The following is a 20,687-nucleotide window of genomic DNA, read 5'->3' on the forward strand; positions in this document are numbered from 1 at the left end:
AGTCTACCTGTATATTAAACCCTCTTAGATAGCTGCTCGAAAACTGCTGTACAATGCAAACAGTTGACAGGCTGAAATTTCAGCCTACCAACTTAAAACGGAAAGGACCCCAGTCACAGAAATCCAAGCCCACAAGTGATACAGGCAGGCCTTGACCGACAACGGTTGTTGAGCCAAAGAAGAAGAAGAAGACTTAATGTTTTTATCGCTCCCGGAGATTTGCAGACGTATTATTTCTGAGCCGGGCTCTTTCCTTGTCACTTGTCCTGTCCATTGTAGGGTCAATGGTTTTATTTAGCCATGCACGTTCAACTTTTGGGCTATCGTTTCGTCGATTAATGAGTATCACGAACCCACATCTACGAAAGCATAAATTGTTAGTGGAGTGTTATAATGGTGCAAGGGAACGGGTAGTATTCTGAATAATGGACTTATAGCATTTACCTCATTTGTGTGTGACGCGCATGCGCTTACGACTTCTTGGGTTGCTACTGTTGGATGGAGCAACTGGTGTTGCTTCAGGCGACAGCCATCTACCCTGCAACCTTGCCAGGATTTACAAGGCCATTTACCATGGTTATTTGGACACGTCCTGCATAGTGACTTGGTATTTATAAATTTCCAACGTTCATCTACATCGGCGGCTTTGAACTGCTCGCATTCGTAAACACGATGCCCTTCACGTTGGCATACTGCACACTGTGTCCTTTGTGTTGCACTAGGCGGACGATATGAGGACGTTGACCTTTCGTTCGGTGTTTCATCGTCAACATTCATTCTTACCTTCTCATTCTATCTTCTCACTATAGCCCTCCTGTGAACCCAGGTTGCTGGCGCGAGATTGTTGCAACAGCAGCTCGCGCTTTTTCTCGAGCGATTCACGACGTACGCTGTTTTCGAGAGCGTTCATCTCCGCTTCGGCTTTAAGCTCTCTCTCCCGGAGAAGACTTCCTTCCTCGGCTAACTTTCTCTTTTCCTCTAGTTGGCGAGCTAACTCTGCATTCTCGCGGCGTTTCAGCTCTCGCTTCTCTTTTATTACGCGTTCTCTTAAACGTTTCTCTTCTTCAACTAGCTTAAGCTGCTCTTCCACGTTTACTGAGAGAAGAGTGAAAGGTACACTTTCTTGCGCAATCCTCTCGCTCCTCTTAGTAGAAGCCACTGACCCCTTTTTCGACCGCACTGAAGGCTTTAAACTGGCTGTGTGCCGATCGTCACGAAATTTAGCAGCCGTGGTTTCCTGCTTTACTTTGCACTTCGAGCATACATACCTCGATGCTGGATCTTTGATCTCCACGAACAGTTCTGCACATTCAGCATGCTCCCATTTCGTACACAAGCAGCATTTTTTCAATCGTGGCTTGCTCTTTTTCGGGCCGGTTGCTCAGCTGGCACTTCGGTGTGCTGTCCATCTTCCTTCTTCTCTGATGCCAGAGAAAATTTCAGAAAATGGTTGGGATGGATTTCTCGTTAACCGTACAAGAACGGTTCTGAAACTATAGCTGGCATCGCGAAATAATTGGTTTAAAATTAACAGTCGTTAAAAGATAACCAGAGTCGTTGAAAATTGATAGAATTTGGCATTGCGTTCGCATTGAGTTCATTTGTTAATTTTAACGACTCGTCATATGCCGCCGTTAAACAGACGACAGTCAAGAGCGTATGCGATGCAAATTAACAGTCGTTTAATTATACTGTTCAATTTTTTTCCCCCGTGTTTGCCTATATGCCATTTCGAGCAGTAATCAACTCTTTTGACGATCGTTTATTTTAACAGGAATGAACAACAAATGAACTCGGTTAAACCAAAATGAACTTTAAACGACTGTTAAAATGTGTTCATTTATTCGCGATGCCGGCTTATATTTCAAATTATATAAGTATACTTGGAGTCCATGCAGCGTAGGGCAACCCGTTTCGCGCTCCGTTCGTGGGGCAGCAACAACGACTACACAACAAGGTGTTTATTGCTCGGGTTACCCCAACTCGACGACCGAATACGAAATGCTAGGCTGGCTTTTATCGTTGGGCTTCTCAATGGTAGCATCGATTGTCCAGTTTTGCTCTCGTCGATACAGCTGTACGTGCCCGCAAGAACTTTCCGCCCTCGGGCGATGCTGGCTATCCCAGAGACAAGGACCGCTGTTTTGTGGGTTTACAGGGGTTACAAGTACTTTTTATTATCACCACTTAAGATAACAGGATGGGTGTGTGCGTCGAACCGATCGCTTCGGTGTCGAGCAAAAGAGAGAGCTTCGTTACCACATTGCAACTACTTATAAAGCCTAACTGAGTGCCTCTCGCGGGCACTCCCTAGCTTCGGGTTTGCTATAAACTAAAGCATGCGTTACACTACGCTAACCTTAACATGCAGATCCCATAACACCGCCATCGCCTCCCGAGACCCGTTTTTGCGTATATGTCTTGCTCTGAATGCGGAATCTGATGCGTATGAGCCCGGCATGACGATGGCAAATGTGTTGAGTCGCATCAATTTACTTCGCGCCTCTCGCCAGAATCTTTAGCGTGCTTGTAATTGTTATTGTTGTTATTAGTGTGTTATTGTAAAGCGTGTGACTATTTATGTTTTATTCCTATTGTACCCTTACATATATCGAGAGGGCTTTTGAGGTCCGTCGATCATTCAATAAATATACAAATATACATCATAATCACGTTTTCACCTTCACTCACTATCAGTGGCGGATCTAACGGTAGGCGGACTAGGCGGTCGCCTGGGGTCCCGCCGATTAAGGGGGCCCGTAGATCAACATTCTACAGTATGCCGTATGGACAGAGTAGTAGCGACAAGGGCCCCCGGAAGGATGGACGTTGGGGCCCTGAGGCTGGCTAATCAATTGCTCCCCCCCCCCCCCCCTCCCGTGAGCAAAAATTTTTGAGCCTGTGACTGATGATCGTAGGGCCCAGTTTGGTGCCGCTGCCGCCACCCCCCTAACACCATTTTACATTTACAGGGGGCCTCTACCCAAGCGAGTCAAAACGCTCGAAAGTAGTAAGGAAAATAGAATATGGATTAGCCTTCTACTTCCCGTTCTACTTTGGTTGCTTAAAATCAGAAAAATGTAGAACATGTGGGTTCCAGGAAAGAGCAAAAAAAATGAGTTCTCGAATGTCACCACACACTCACACGCGCGACGACTCACTCACGCTTACCTTCTCTGTTCTGCCCCCCCCCCCCCCTCACTCGCCCCACAGATCTATTTTTAGATCATTACACTTTCATCGACGGCGGTCGATGTGACGATGTGTGTCGTCGCGTGCGTGTTGTCGATTTGGTCAGAAAAACTTTTTCTTTCACACCAAATCTCTGATTTGGAGTGTCGGCGTTCCGATTGAACCATCGCGACTTTGATTAGTGCGCGGTTAAAACGACCTTTTGTATTGTGTTGTATGTAGCGTGCGCGCCAAAATTGTAAGAGTGCGCGGAGAGTGAATGTGGTTTTTTGGGGGTGGGGGAATGAGATACAGAGACAAATTTCGCTACACATTAACACATACATTCTCACTGCACGGGTTGAACTGCCAATACTCAGTTCTGAGAGAATATACTCGAGCGCTCGCGCATGAGTGCAAGCAAGCGCGGTATAGAGGATAGAGTGAGACAAACGATTATTTTGCTCCAAGCTTTCTACTTTTGTCCCGTTGGGTACTTGTCTTACTGCCTAGCGCCCCCGATACCCTTAATCCGCCACTGCTCACTATTCTCGTCCCTTTGCTAATCTGAATCACTTTGTAATCACTTGTCTGTAGGCTTTGTCGCTGGTCCTTACTCCTCGCGGGTTGGATCGCTTCTCTTCCAACATTCTACTCTGTTTCGCTGCACTTCTCTTGGCGTTCGCCCGGTGAGACGAATGACGTCTGTTCAGGGGTGCTCAAACGCCAAGAGTGTCGAACGGTTTCGTCGCAACACCAGCCTATAACAGCCATATGCTAAGCCTGAATATTGTCATTTTACGATTTTATAAGGCTAAATAAATCATCATTTGAATATTTTTCGCTTATTCCGATTACTCTAAACCTTTTTGCCGGTTGAGTTGTTGCATATTTCTGCCCTTATTGTGACGTAATATTGTTTTTTTTTTCTAGTTGTTTATTAGACTCACGTTGGACTATTAATTGTCCATTTTTTCCATATCTTTTCATATCACTCTCATGATCTTATGGTCTTTTGAATTTAAATTTAATTTCAAATAATCCCTTGTTTTCTCACATCTTTGATTTTGGTTGGAAACAATCACGCTAGCCTTTTTTATAGGAGTATCTTGCCGCTGTAGCGGAATTTGGGCATTTTTCCTTGAAAACTTTAGTTTAATGATCAATTTTGTATACAGTTGGTTGCTTTCCAATGACTGGGTATACTGAGCCAAATTTTATATAGATCAATCGATATTTCCCATTGTTTTGAACTGATTTATGTTGAGTTTCAAAATTGAACAGAATATTATAATTTTTTAATCCAACCAAATAAGCTCTTAAAAATCATGCGAACAATCAACCCAGAAAATATTTACACTACCGCATAGCCTAGAAAACGTGAAATTTTTTGTGGGGTTAGTTGAAAAAAACTTTCTTTTTGTCACTGAAAAATTCAATTTCAAAACAGTTACAACTTTTGGGGCAAAAGAGCCATCTCTGTTTGGGGCAAGTGTGCCACCATCTTTCATAGGCGCGAGCTGTAAAAAATGTAAACATTGTTGTAGCGTGCTGCGGTATGGTGCGCTTTTACGAGCGGATTCTACTCCGGAAAAACAGACCAGCAACAACCCATATTGCGATACAGTTTGTGATGAAAAGGGGTTCATTGGTGACTCAAGACATGTAGGAATACATACACTAGTGGTACAAACGTAATGATTTCCAATTATCTAAGAAATACGGTTATTTTAACCAGGTGGCCGTCTTGCCCCATACGAGTGGCACTCTTGCCCCATAGCCCAAAAAACAACGTCTTTTTGGACCCTTTTTAAAACGCTTCAAAAACTGTTTTGTTTGCACTTTTTTCAAGCGAAACTCAGTTATAAGTGAGGAAATAGATGTAAAATGGTTATGAGATTTAAATCGGCTTTTGAAAAACACGTTTTAGTGAGTTATAACTTGAAATGCTTAAGGTGGCACACTTGCCCCAAATTCCGCTACGCTCTGAAAAAAAAAAATCGGCTTTCCAAATTCTCGGTCTACACGCTTTCTTTTGTTGCGCACTGAAACCCATTTGTTTTGTGTGCCGGTGTCTAAACTGCCCTTAATCTCCTGTTCATTGCGTGTTGGTGTACTTTCCACATAAAAACTTTCGTTCAATATCACAGCTATTGGTTTATTCATTCCTTTGATCGAGAACTAACACTACTTTCGATCAAAGTACACATTTTTTGTTTAACATTTTTAACCGCTTTGCCAAAGTCATCGCGGAGTTTTGTAATTCCAGTCTCAATTGTATTATTAAAACACTTCTTCAGAGATTCGACCTTTTCGTTTAGCAGATATGAAATTTTATCCTGTATGAGTGTGCAACATACCTCACACTTAAAAAACACACAAAGTGAGTATCTTCAATCAAACGGACCAAAATCTTGGTTAGTGGTGTGCATGGGCTGTGGAATCCACCGCCGCATACACCATCACACTTAACAGAATTGTCAGTAAGTCATACAGGCTTTGAGCACTTAGAGCACTCCATCCTGGTACTCATACAACTACACCAAACCTGCACAATCATGCATAAGCCAAGTTTGCGCCGGTATTATCACTCTTAACTATGCTCCAACACAAAAAACAATTGACACTTTACTAGCTTTCCATATCTACTTAAATCACACATAAGAAATAGATTGTGGCTTAACTTGGTCAATATCATAGAAAAAAATAATTAAAAACGGACAACACGCACTGCACTGCCATCAACTACACACAAACATGCGAATGTTTGGTTTGGTCCCCGGTCGCTTGAGCCTAAATTTATTTGTAGAAGCATTTCTGCTTCAATAGTACACGTCAGTTAATCTCGAATTCCAGAAATATGAAGAGATTTTCACCTTCGGAGGTTTCTATATAACTTGTCAGACCATACATCGTCATAAAACCATGTCGGTTTTTTTCTATCCTCTCTCTATGCATGTATGCATAAAAAAGATAATAATTGCAAAAAACTGTTGTAGTCATACAATGAAAATCAAACATGGTTATTTCAGTGAAACTGAGCTTTCAATTCGGCAAAATTTTATTAAAATGGCAAAAAATCAATGTAAATTATGTTGTACCCTTTCCGATGATTAAATTTGTTAGAAACAAGTATTTGATGAAAAATTCTTAACATAAACTACTGACGATTTAGTTTCAACCTCATTTAAAATCGTGAATGTCTCACTCATATGTCTGTAATTTAGGAACATTTGTTTTTGTTGACACTTGGCGATCAATTAAGCAATTTCTATAAGAAAAAGACTTTAACAAAGTAAGAAAATCACTCAGCCAACAGGAATTAAAAATGTAAGCTTTTTTGCAAATGTGAAAATGGAATTCTGAACTGGACTGAATAACCTGTTGTAATTTATGGACTAACGAGAGCATCAAATGTAAGAATTCCCTACTTTCATTCCAGCTCAAAAATGTTGATAATCAAAATGACGTCAATATCAACGTTATTTTACAAAATTTACTGATCTATATTGAAACTAACGCGTTAGTCATGGCCAATTTTGCACATTATTTTTGCGATAAAACTATGCAAATGTTGGAAATATCAGAGGCCTATGACCAATTGAAAATAGTTTGCTGTCGCTATTTTTTATACTTCTTTTACGTCAAAGATTTTATTTTTGTAACGTTACTATCATTTCAAAATGAAATGAAAAGATCTGCTAACGATCTGATTTTTGTATCATATATTATCATGTAAAAACTAGGCTGCGGCCCGTACTGCTATTTTCGATACCATTTTGGCCCTCGGGGTCAAATGAGTTTCTAGAAAAAAAAATCAGATCGCTGGTATAGAACAAGTTGCGACAAAATGATTCTTATGTGAAAAACTTAATCCACCCAGAAAACTTGTAGTAATCGATTGTCGATATTCTTCCGGGCAGCATCAATCGACGTGAACCGCCAGTTTGACTTACAGTGGGCGGCACAATAAAGTGGCCACTACTTCCAATTTAACACTTTTTACATTTTTTCCGTGAAAAATGAAGTTATTTTACTGCTTTATTTTTTGAAACATTGTTCGTGATATGCTTAAGAATGCGCAGTACCATAGCATGACAAAAATGAGAAGTTTGGTTCAAAAATAAATATTTTTTTCCAAAATTGATCAAAATCACTGTGCCAAAATAAAGTGCCCACTTTATTCATTCTACAGAAAATATTTTTCTGAACAAATATAACATCAAACTTATAATTTATATGCGTTCCTCTCCCATTCTTTACATGTTCGAGGATCTTTGCCATAAATTATTATGTTTTTTCTGCACAAAATTGGCATTGGTTCTTCCTAAGAGTATTTCAGAGCTTAAACATATTTTGTATTACTTAATCACGTCATTTTTACTACATTTGCATTAAAATTTGCACACTAAATCTCGATTGAATTAAAATTAAGCCATTAAAAAAAATTATTCGATTTGATTGAAAAAATAAAAAAAATCGTGTATAACTTGAGTTGTCTTCCTGTTGTAACATCAATTTATTTACTAACTCCGTATTTTTCACAGAAAACAGATAAATTCACACAAGATGCTTGTATAGGTATTAGTTTTCATTATGCCATCGATTCATACCATGCTCCCTACTTCTCGTATAGAAATCCCCTCCCTGGTCATCGCATAGCACCCTTCATACATATTGGTTTATTGGATCGCGTCTAGATATTTTTGAACATCAGTTCTAATTTGGACTCATCTGTCGAAATACCAGTTTTTCAACAATCTAACGATGTATGTGCATGTTCTTGATCATATTTATTGGCTTTATTAGTCTTGCTGTAGATCGGGCGTGGAGCTTGAAGGACGCCACATCTAACGGACAGTAAATTAAGAAAATGGCAATGTGATAGCTAGGGGTGTTTATCTTTAGGAGTAGCGGGAAACCTCGTGTGAATCGAAAGTACAACTATGGCTGATACCTTTTTTTAACATTCTTCATCACTTCTTTGGGATATTTCTCTTAAAAAATGGGGTTTGAAAACTAAAAACATGTTCCTACAGGCTAACATCTCAACACACACAATCAATACAAAAATCACTTCTCAACTCGTATCGTATAAACAAATCGAGAATTTGTGGCAGATTCTATGTGCGAAGGTGGATAAAACTGGTGTCACAAACAAATACATTTAAATTTAAAGCTCTTGATAACGCTTGAGAAGAACCAGATGCAAAAACTAGATGCAGAACTAGATAAACCTTTAAAAATTAGAAAACAATACGCCAACGATCTTCGAACATGTAAAGAATGCGAGTGGAACGCGTATAAATTATAAGTTTGCTGTTATATTTGTTCAGAAAAATATTTTCTGTTGAATGAATAAAGTCGGCACTCTATTTTGGCACAGTGATTTTGATCAATTTTGGAAAAAAAATATTTTTTCTTGAAGCAAAGTTTGCATTTTTGTCATGCTATGGTACTGCGCATTCTTAAGCATATCACGAACAATGTTTCAAAAAATAAAGCAGTACAATAACTTCATTTTTCACGCAAAGAATGTAAAAAATGTAAAATTGTAAGTAGGGGCCACTTTACAGGGTTTTCCAATTGAGTATAGACTAGCAGCATACTTTTTTTGAATAGTCGCAATAGATTCTTGACTAGCATCCTCTATTTTTGATTACAAGCAATGGATTATTGACAAGGAGCAATTGATTTCAGCAGACCGGTTGCTGGCGCGGAGTGACCAGATTGTTTTTGAGGTTATCGATAGGAAATCTAAAGCAAATTCGGTAATTTTCAGTAAAAACAACTTTTTATTCACTCATAAATTTTATTAAATTCCAATTTTATGGTTGAACGGTCAATTCTAAGAAAAATATTTGATTTTTGGTTAGAAAAACTGAGTTTTAGTGTGCTCAATTGTAAACCGATATTCGATCGAAAATCGATAGAACTACATATGGTCACACTGAAAAGCTTGCTTAATCTAGCTTTTGGTTAGGTTATGCCTGTGGGTTCACTACTGCATATTTCAATTCAGCCGTTAAGTTGTATTGTGCATTCATAAAATCAAAACAATAGCACCAAAAACCTATCAGATAAAATATATCTTATTTTGTGGATGATATATAGCAGTAAAACAGACGCTTGAAACTAATGAGCGGATGAAATTAAATATCATCCACAGGTTATTATTCAAGTCGATCTGTCACACCGGGTGTTATAAACGCGACGCTTTTAGGCTGTCATGCAGGGACCTGCTGAAATCAATTGCTCCTAGTCAATAATCCATTGCTCGTAATCAAAAATAGAGGATGCTTGTCAAGAATCTATTGCGACTATTCAAAAAAAGTATGCGGCTAGTCTAAACTCAATTGGAAAACCCTGTATTTTGCCGGCCACTGTACCAGACTTAGAGGATGCTCCAGATTCATATTTTGTTTTCGTTTATATTTTTTATACTATATTTTTCGACCATCAAAAAGTTACTTAACCTAACCTAAACCTAACGATTACATTCAATTCCATTATTATATATTCTATGATTAGCACCTAAACTAAGGTCATGTAACAAAAATATATTCCTTCTCTTACCGTTTCAGTGTGGCAACATCAACAGGGCGAAATTTTCCGATTGGAGTTATGCAAGATGCAGATGCTGTAGCTAACATTACTGCAAATACGACGAATTTAATCAGTATAAACATCAACGGTACAGGCGCTGGTGCTAGCGTAGCTGAGATTGGCAGCACCGATAGTAGCATTGGTGCTCAGAGTGTAGCCACAATTACCAATGAAGATCCACCATACTTATCGGGCTTGTCTAACAATCGTATTAACGGGAATGGACAAATTAGATTGTCAAGTGGAGGAGATAGGCATGACGATGATACAAACGAGGACCTGTCTATGACAATTTACAATTTTCATTCTTCAAATCGTTTACAACAAAGTGAAACAGAAGGCAATGATGATGGCATGATTGATGGAAACGTAAAAGTAGTTAGTAATCATCATTGTACTGGAAACAAAACAATTTCCTTTAGCAGTGGGGAATCAGATTTATGTATGAATGCTAGTTGCGCGTTGAATATTAATGCCCATCACTGTAATTTCTCACATCGGAAAACTGCTATGCCTATCGTTAATACTAATTGTGGAGAGGCTAGTAGAACAGGAGTAAATGTAACGGCGATAAAAAACGAGAATTGTTCTTCCATGTCCATGTTTCATAAGTCAAACCGTTTACCAGATGGTGTTGATAAACTTTTCGACACTACTTATCAACGTAATTGTCAGTCCACAGTCGTAGCTGATAATTGTGGTGACGAAAATCCACATTTAACCTCTACTACAGAATCGCCAGTTTCACAATCATTTATGCATTCCGTCCCAGTACCAGCCATGTTCAATGACGATATGATAAACGACACAAAGTTCAGAGGCTCCATAGAATCTGATGTGATAAAAAATCGACTAATTGGTAAAAAATATCATCGCACAATTCCACGTCATTTTTCGGTAGTTGATCCGATTATAAATCCCATCAAGGCTAATAGCAACGTTACAGCTTCAGCTAATATTTCAACAGCAGAAAAAAAATCTTCTGCATCCTCAGATTCATACACTTCAGTGCAACAGGTGCATCGTATGCCAGAAGATACAAAAGATAAACAAATCTCCCAGCGAATGTCTACACAAGTAGGAAGCATAACAAATGGACACAATGTACTACTGGCAACAGGCACTACAAACAATGTTCCAGTAAATCGAAAAGTCTGCCAATGTCCAGTACAACATAAAGCTTTACCGGGTTACCAATCAATTGCACCTGGAATGTCTTTGGGATCATCATTAGGTTCAGCCGATGGTACTTATCGTAGTATACATTTTAGAGGCGATGCATGTAACAAACAAGTATCCATGACCAGTGATCCTCTTATTGTCTCAAACAATAACACGTGTATTAAACGAAATAATAACAATGCGGGAGGTGTGATGAAGGAAAGTTTTGTTGGTGACAAAACTCCGCTTAAGAAAGAACATGAAACAAGTCTAACAACCCAGCGATATCACGAAAAACAGTATCGTAAAACAGCTATACCTTCGGGTGAAAACATGGCCAAATCCAAGCAGCAAAACAATAATCATCATTCATACTTATCTCAATCAGATAAGTCTTCACATATTGTTTCTTCGGAATATAATGGTCCCGCGCAACTGCCATCAAATGAGATAAAATCGACACGTTTGACAACTTCTACTGGTTTCGATAGCGATGATTACCCACACTCTGGATTGAAACAAATACCGTTAAATACAAAAATGAATAATGACACTAGCACCAATTTGCACAGCCATCCTATTCTTCCTCCGAAAGCTAAGAAACAACAACATCAACAGCATCATTCCAACAATGCTTTTAATAACAAAAAACTAGCTAACGCAAATCTAGGCAACAGCAGCTCCATTTTACAGCTAAAAACAATTGCAACTTCAGAAAATATAAATACTGGTAAAGTCAGCAGGGAACATAAGTTACGAGAACTTCAAAAGTCTCTTATTCATGTGACCCATGACGTAGAAACAGAGCTGAAGAATTGCAGTAATGGTAATAGTTTGTTAAGTGGATTTTCAAATACATTACCTAGACATTCGTTTACTGCTATCCGTAACTACGAACGGAAACAACGCAACGACAATATACTCTCGCATAGTTTCGGTAGAGGATCGAAATCAAACCGAATTGTCGGTATCGGGAAAGGATTGTTACATGAAAAAGCAGCTTTCGATTGTAATACGTTGCCGAAGAACACCTCGAATAATAATGGGCGCAAGACAAGTCTCGTTACGGAGGCGGTCAATCATATACCCTCTGTTATAAACATACCCGTTATATCACAAACGACAACGTCCTATTCCAATATAAACTCTAACAATAGTTCTGTAAACAACTGTGGCTCCGTTAATTTTTCAACAGCAGTAGCAGAGAGTAGCAACAACAGCGTTTTGCAAATTACTAGCCAAAGTTCGATTGAAACTACAGTAATATCTACAAACGCTGATGGAGCCATTAATGGGGATGGAGGGACCAACAGTAATAGTATGAAACCACCCATCTTTCTACCATTGCCAGTACTGATGACAACAATCACAAACTGTGCCAACCCCCGGGAACACGTGCTTCCCAACGATAACAGTGTTGACGAGGACTATTTGAGTGAATGTGAAAATTGCAAATCTTCCGCTAATAATATGCGCTATTATCTGGATTTAGAAGATGGTAGCAAAACGTGTGTTCCCATGCAAGAAACGATGACATTGCAGAGGAAAATGCCGGACTCTGCAGATGAGGAGCAGCAAAACTACTATCGTGTATCTTCAACCCTGCCAACTAACACTAGCAAAAGAAATGTACCGTAAGTGCGAATTTTAAGTGAACATAGTTATTTATAAAAATTTGCAGATTTTTAAAATTTTATATTACTTACTTACTTACTTATAACCGCTTTGCGGTCTTGGCCTGCCTCTGGACTGTCCGAAACCACCCACGGTCTCGCCAATGAAGAGATGGTATGTGTCGTGTCTGTATTCAGCCATCTTCTCCAAGATCTGCCGCATGGTGAAGATCTGGTCAGTGGTTGATTTTCCGTTTCGGAATCCTCTTTGATAGTTTCCTACTATCTCTTCGACGTGCGGGACAAGACGATCCTGAAGGATCAGGGAGAATATTTTATAGGCGGTATTCAACACCGTAATACCCCTGTAGTTGTTGCAGTCCAACCTATCTCCCTTCTTGTATATGGGGTAGATGATGCTGAGAATCCAATCACAAGGCATCGATTCGCTATCCCACACCTCAGTAACTATTTGATGAATCTGGTTTTCTAGTCGTGCACCTCCATTCTTGACCAGTTCGGCAACAATTCCGTCGGTTCCGGGTGCCTTGTTCTATCTAGGATAGCCTTTTGTGTTTCTTCTATGCTAGGTGGCAGTAGCATGACACAATCTGCTAGTGGCGCTTCTAGCTGTTCGTTTAACAGGTCGTTGAATTTCATCAACGTACTGAGCCCACCGCGAGAGAACCTCTGGCTAGTTACTGACCAGATCTCCATCCTTGTTGCGACAGCAGGTTACCTTAGGTACGACGTTGTTTCGGTGACCTGCTATCGCTTGGTAAAACTTTCGTCCGTACACCTCTCTGGTTGGCTCGAGTTCCCGCAAGTTTTGCTCCTCCAAAGCATGCTTCTTGGAGCGGTGAACTCGTTTCTCTTCGCGTCTGAGCCGTGAATATTCCTCTGCGCATGTCCGCGTTCTATGCCGCGGCTTGGAATTCCTAAAGCGGCTTGGAATTCCTGTTGGACAGTAATGTCCCTAGAGAGTCCGTGTTGAGCCGAGGCTGCGTGTTTTCTCCGCCCCCATTGGCGCGGGGGCGGGAGATTCTACAACGTATCACTAAGCCAACCAAGTAGTGATCGGAATCGATATTGGCTCCTCGATATGTTCTGACATTTAACAGACTCGACTGTCGTCGGCGGCTTATTAACACGTGGTCGATCTGGTTGAAGGATTCTCCACGCGGGTGCGCCCATGTAACCTTGTGGATTTTTTTTGCGCGCAAATTTGGTACTTCCTACAACCAGATTGTTCGCTGCGGCAAACTGGACCAATCTACTACCATTATCGTTACTGTGCTCATGCAGACTGTGACAGCCAGTGTATTGGCGGTACATTGGCTCCCTACCGACTTTTGCGTTGAAGTCCCCCAGGATGATTATGAGGTCATGCCTGGGACACGCATCTACGATTCTAGCGAGTCGGCCGTAAAAAAGGTCCTTCTCATCTTCCTCTTTATCTTCGGTAGGGGCGTGAACGTTTATGAGGCTTATATTAAAGAATTTGCTTCGCATGCGCAGGGTGCATAGCCTATCGTTTATAGCCTTGAAATCCATGATTGCGGGTTTCAACCGGGGACCTACGGCGAAACCCGTACCGAGCATGCGGTGGCGGTCGTGGCAGCTGTAGTAAATGTCGTAGCAATACTTACCACGCCTGTTTTGCACACCGTTCCCTAGCCACCGAATCTCTTGTAGAGCCACGAGGTCCATGCTCAGTGTGGCTAGGGCGTCATCAAGTTTTTTCAAGGCTCCGGCTTCGCTTAGAGTGCGTACGTTCCATGAGCCCATTTTTAGAGTAGTTCAGGGGCATTGCGTAGGGTCGGTATCGTTGAATCCGTTTCGAAAATTTCTTTGGCTTTCTGTAGTCGGTTGCTTCATGGGACTGGGTGACTGGCCCCGCGCCCACGTGACCGTTTTGTTTAGCGTCGGGTTGCCCCCCCGACGTTCAGGCAACCGGTTTCTCGGGATACCCACCCCCTTCCTGGTTCGCCATATGCCACCATCCGCCCAAGGGGTTGGGTCAAGCCCGTGTACCCAAGCTTGGATATGTGGTGACACATGTTACCACTCTGCACGACGAGGACGTGTCGGAATAGGAGTTGGATGGGAGAGCCTGTATTATCCCTCAAAGGGGCTTCGGATCCCATCCCATTACAGAGTTAGTTATCAGGCTCATTAAAAATTTCAATTTTTGCTTGAACGCTCGTGCTGTTATATCATGGCGGTGTGTTGCAATCCGGGCAATAGCAAACATGTAATTTCTTTCCACTTTAGATTACATGTGAAAGTGATGAATAAACATCCGTATTTTCGTACGAATGTCATTGCATCATGCATATATTCTTGCATATGACGTGAACTACCTATGTACGATGATGGTAAAATAACGTTATTACCAATATCGGCACAGTTTACATCGCTCATGATAGCGTCTCGCCGATGGATATATACTTCTGCTCGTAATTGCTTTCGATTGTGACGTAAATATTGTAGTCGTTCGTTCTCTACCTTTGTATACATGTCAACAATAAATTGTTGGAATAGTACACTACATCGAAGAATTAAGTTATCCTCGTTGCCACTATCAAACCACCAAACGAATCAAAGGAATAAATATCCATAGAGCTAACTTTTTTGTTTGTTTAGTTTCCTATAACAAAACGTATTAAAAATGAACATAAGTTTGCAGCAAAAAAATTTGTAGCTGTTTTATTAAGACATTACCTGTAATTGGATCCCGTTGTTTAATATGAACACAGCATCCATCTTGCCCTTTTCATAAGATGAGCGAACATTGGAGAGCATCATAAGGGTAAAGTGTATCTGAAATGAACTTCAGATTATTTTTCCTTCTTTGGATAACGATCTATCGCGTAGACGGCGGTCACCGTCACCGTCAACGATTTCAGCAACGTCATTCATGACAGGTTGATTGAATCTACGCACATGTTCTCCGGATGGTTTTATCAGCATGAAAGAAAATAACCTAATTATCACTTGTCAATACGTGCAGATTTGATTCAAAGAAATAAAATAAAATATTATGCTCAATGAAAAGGACGTCCAATTCATAGACAATTCGTCTGGCACTGATCGAACAGAGGTTAGTGAAACTGCAACGAGTATTTAGACGATTGTTATTGTCACTACCCATGAAATAAATTTATAAAACCTTAGGTGTGATATTTAAACGTGTATTTCGGCTGCTCCTAAAGAGGTTATTTGGAAACACGAATAAAATTTTTGGATGGATTTCAGGAACACGCTAGAATCAGGATCTGTATCTGTAAAACATCAAGGCGTTTACTAAACCTTTTTTGGCTTGATCAGACGAATGATCAAGTCCTTTACCAACGCGTTGGCAGTACTGTCTTTTAAAAGACGAGGAAAAAAGAATTTCCGTCACTGACACACGTGATCTTTTCAGTTTGAGATCTAAATAGCAAGTGTTTATTAACAATCCAAAAAATCCTTATAATCTATTTTACATTCTAGGTTAACCCAATTTTACGGGGTACACTTTTCTCTTATCTTTTGCCTAGATCGCTTGTCTCGTTCTCGAGGACTGAGGATGAAAATGTCCGCCCGTCTTATCCTTCGTTTCACATGGAGTTTTTTACCGGGATTTCTTTTTGGCTCGATTAGGCTGGTTTTATTGCTTTACCCTATCTAATGTTAACCACATGCGGACGTGGGTTATTTATGTTATTCACCGTGAATTGGTTACATGGACCGCTCTCGTATCTAGGCTGTTGTTTTATTGCACCGAGTTGCGATAATAGCGATCATGATTCCTAAGTATGATGTATTGTTAGTCTGAACTGTTGATTATTCTGTGTTATCCTGTTGCAAAGTTTGTTTAGCTGAATTTGTAAGAAATCTGAACTGAATCTGAAGAGAAATTGATTTGAATGAAATTCATAAAATTACGTGTGTCGCGTTCGCGACAGTTAAAGATAAGTAGAAAATGTCATTCAAGAATTGCTCATTAAAGAAAATCATTTTAATTTGAATTTGAATATCGCCTTTGGCGGTTAAAGATTTCTAAAAAATGTTCGTTGAAAATGAATGATGAGATGAATGAATGAAATTTAAATTTTCGCGTTCTTAACATTCCGCCCCTCGTAAAACTACTAGTTTCACCAAATTCACGCGACTGGTAGTATATCGTTGTGTGGTCTCGTAGTACAGTCGTAAACTCGTTCGACTTAACAACATGCCCGTCATGGGTTCAATCCCCAAATAGACCGCGCCGCCATACGTAGGATTGATTATCCTGCTATGGGGGGGAATCAATTAGTCACTGAAAGCCAAGCCCACAAGTGGGTACGGGCAGGCCTTGACCGACATCGGTTGTTGAGCCAAAGAAGAAGAAGAAGAAGAAGGTAGTATATGGTGGAGACATTATTGTTAATCGCGTAATGTGTATTCTAATCTGCTCTATCGCTTACCTTGAGTTTAATTTCATGAGTTCAAAGAGGCTCCGTTGGGCTGGTGCTATGTTTTGCGCGGTGACGTGTGATGTTTGCGTGATATTTGCGGCGTTAGTTCTTCTCGGGATGCAGTCTGATTGCTTCTACGTTCTATTTGGTTTTGATAAGCGGCTTGCCAACCATAAGTTGATTGATTCTCCGTTGCAACTTGGTTGTGTTGTTGACGATCGCTGGCTAAGTTATTTTGTCCTTCTTCATTGATTGTTGCTTACTGTGGCTGCGGTTTGATAGAAAGTTGGTTAATGAATCCCAGAAGGCTGTTAGCAGCTGCCAGCCATAGCCATATATTTCGAATTGTCTGCTGTGTATTATGGAGTCCATAACGCATTTTAGCGCTCTCCCTATTATGTAAATACCCAGCGCTTTTGAGGTGACATTTCCAAGCCACATAGACCTATCTATGAACATTTTCTAATATTTGTTGAATACTTCTTTTACGACCTTTACAGATATGAGCGATTTGAATTTAAACCCTTGAAGATTTGGATGTTGGCTTACTATCATTCTGTATAATACTGAAGGCTCTATTTTTCTGTCCCCTTGTTCGTACACCATTTCCTTCATCTTCTTCAGATTTTCATAGTCGTAGACGCCACTTTCCATTAGGCTTGGTAGTGATGTATAGGATCATGTTTTGACGATGTCTGTGTTCAGTTGTTGCGACGCGGTGGTTTCCCTGATACCAGCGGCGAATATAACGGTAGGCAGTCTAGGCGGTCGCCTGGGCCCCGCCGATTTAGAGGCCCCGAAGATCGCTAGTCTGTAGTATGCCGTATGTCTACAAGTGGACAGAATATTAGCGACAAGGGCCCCCGGAAAGATGGTCGTAGGGGCCCTGTGGCTGGAAAACCATTATTCCGCCACTGTCATTAAAACCTTCCTTTCTTTGACCGATGGATCATAACATTCCGGAAGAACACATATTTGGCGAAAGTGTTGCACACACACGCACACTAACACCCATGCGCAGACGGCTAAACATATCTGTGTAATCTACACCATACGAAAGCAAAAGTTTAGTGTAACAACGTAATGCTTAATGATAAACGCGTTCAGCCTGATGGCTGGCCTCAGGACCTACCAGTGAACTTTCCAGTATGCCGGTTTCACAATCAGCTGCCTGCTTGCTAGATGCCGGCAGAACGGAAAGTTGATGAAAATCAGCGCCGGGCTGAATGTGTTAATGCGAATTAGGTTTCTGCGCGTTGCACAACAAACCCTCCAGCGTGAGATAGCGATTCCGTGGTCCTTATTACATTGTAGCGTTTGAACTCATTGTGCGTTTTTGGTTGGATTCAACTTCATCGCCGCAATGTTTTTAAACGGCTTTTTTAAGCACCACAACAGCTCGCGAGCATTAGGGCGGTGGCAACGCTGATCGGATGCGATTTTATCGGACGAGATTTATATGGGATTTGACAGATAACGTCGGACGTGCGATTTAAGGCGGTGGCAACGCTCATCGGATGCGATTTTATCGGACGCGATTTATATGGGATTTGACAGATAACGTCGAACGTGCGATTTCGTCGTCCGACGTTATCTGTCAAATCCCATATAAAAATTTGACAGGCCGTCCGATAAAATCGCATGCGAAAAAGCGTTGCCACCGCCCTTAGTCGTCCAACGTTATCTGTCAAATCCCATATAAAAATTTGACAGGCCGTCCGATAAAATCGCATGCGAAAAAGCGTTACCACCGCCCTTAACCACTCGCGAGAAAGAGATCGTTCTATGAAGGAAAAAGTGATAGAATGCCGTGAAGACGGCTGACAGCGATTTGCCATCTGGCGTGCCAATACATCTAAATTTGTGTCGGCGCGCTCAGGCGAAAGGTAGGAAGAAGAATAGAGGAAGGGTAGCTCGACAAGCTGCTTGTAAAATTTGTCGAAGGGGGGAGGGAGAAGGCCTGCGAAAATGCTCGAAAGGTAATGAGTAGTAGTAGTAGTAGCTTTATTGTTTGGTTTGTACATGAAAATGTTATTACATTGTGCATTTTTACAATGGGTCCGTATGCATACTCTCCTAATTGGTTTTACTAATTTTCTATTGGCTTTGCCGATTTGTATTTTAGATAATTATATGCCTTTAAATTTTCTAGAGGGAAAAATGTATAAAAAACCCCCTGCAAAAATAGAAAGGTAAAGAGTTCTTTTGTCGCTTTGCCCAGCGGGCGTCAATATTTTTAGTTTTTTTTACCGTTTTTTTTGCTCCACTGCCTTAAATAGTTCGTTCATTTCGCCAACAGAGGGCGCCAAAACTATGTACCCCAGCGCAGGAGACCGACAGATTTTGTCCCATTTCCTGCGCAGAGTACTGCTCGATTTTGCGCAGCGGGCGCAAATTATAGGTTGCTAAATATTTAAAATTTGATAGTTTTCTAGGTTAATCCACAAAAAATTAATATGTACTCGTGTTGAGGAAACACAAACGAAACAATGCCATCAATACGAGAGCGATGAAATTCATCAATACTTGAAAGTAATTTGAACAAGGAAAAACCTCGCAATGTTTAGCGGGTAGTTACATAAAATTCGTTTTACTTATTATTATTATAAGATAGAATAATGCGTTTTCTGATCCAAAGTTTAGCTGTTCTCTGCTAAAATACTAAACTTGGCTAAACATGATAAACCGTAAGGTTAATCCTTGCTACGGAGGGACGGTCCATTCTAGGCTTGAACCCATGACGGGTATGTTATTGAGTCGTTCAAATTGATGACTGTACCACGGGACCGCCCCCATTTGGCAATATACTTATATTCATCTACAAACCAATCCGCTAGAAATCCACAGCTCAAAACCTCGCGGATTTCTTTCCTCAGAAATGGGAACGAACGTTGTCGTGTAGCACCGTTCATTTTCCCCATGAGCCCCCATTTTATAAACATACTCCCCAAACCCAAGTAGGATGAAAATCTCGCCTACCACGATGAGGGAAAAAGGGTGTCGCGGCGAATGTCGTCGTTCGCTCCAACGTGCTAAGGATCTGAGATGCATGAGATGTAAAACTTGTATTTTACAGCTGATTCACTGAAAATACTAGGCAATTAAACACCACGAGCCAATTATTAATAAAAGGAAAACAATTAATCCTAATTTATATTCCTATCATTCAGGGTCGTCAACAAGGATCGAGTGGCCTGGTTCTCCACTATACCGGCTAATTCGTCTTCGGATGATGAAGAAGCATGCGAGTAAGTATATACAGACACGATTATGTCTAAAGGAAGGTAGAATATCCGACTAAATACGATGCAAATGAACTGCATCTTTATTAAGAAAAACTGAAATAAACACAAAAACTTAGAGCAAAGATGGTATTTATGATCGATAAAAATATGTTGAAAAATTTAGCACATTAAATCATAAATTCAAAAAGAATAAGAGCAGTATTAATTTTAAGCATTGAAGTGGGCTCCAATAAAATCCAAACAATGTTTGTAAGAGTTCACTGTAATCTACCGTGTTGATGTATATCTATTTTTGTCAAAATTCTAACTTATGAAAACGGAAAATAAATGGAATTGCGGAAAATCTGAAATATACTGTTTTTGAATGTTCTGTGTCATATACAACACTCTTTCAGTGTATAATATCACAAACATGAAATAATAAAAATGTTTCATAACATCTATATATA

General features: G+C 40.4%; 1 protein-coding gene across 1 annotated transcript in view; it reads left to right on the top strand.

Annotated features, from left to right (window-relative positions):
* Nucleotides 1–20,588, top strand: part of LOC133393016 (putative uncharacterized protein DDB_G0282133) — a 30,248-nt gene extending 9,660 nt beyond the window's left edge. Inside the window, exons 2-3 of the mRNA XM_061655883.1 lie at nucleotides 9,756–12,572; nucleotides 20,164–20,588. Coding sequence (XP_061511867.1) covers nucleotides 9,756–12,572; nucleotides 20,164–20,245 — 2,899 coding nt within the window. The 3' untranslated portion in view covers nucleotides 20,246–20,588. The remainder of the gene's footprint in view (nucleotides 1–9,755; nucleotides 12,573–20,163) is intronic.
* Nucleotides 20,589–20,687: the final 99 nt, after the last annotated feature.

Source organism: Anopheles gambiae, chromosome 3 (assembly GCF_943734735.2).
Source record: "Anopheles gambiae chromosome 3, idAnoGambNW_F1_1, whole genome shotgun sequence".
In the NCBI taxonomy this organism is placed as follows: domain Eukaryota; kingdom Metazoa; phylum Arthropoda; class Insecta; order Diptera; family Culicidae; genus Anopheles; species Anopheles gambiae.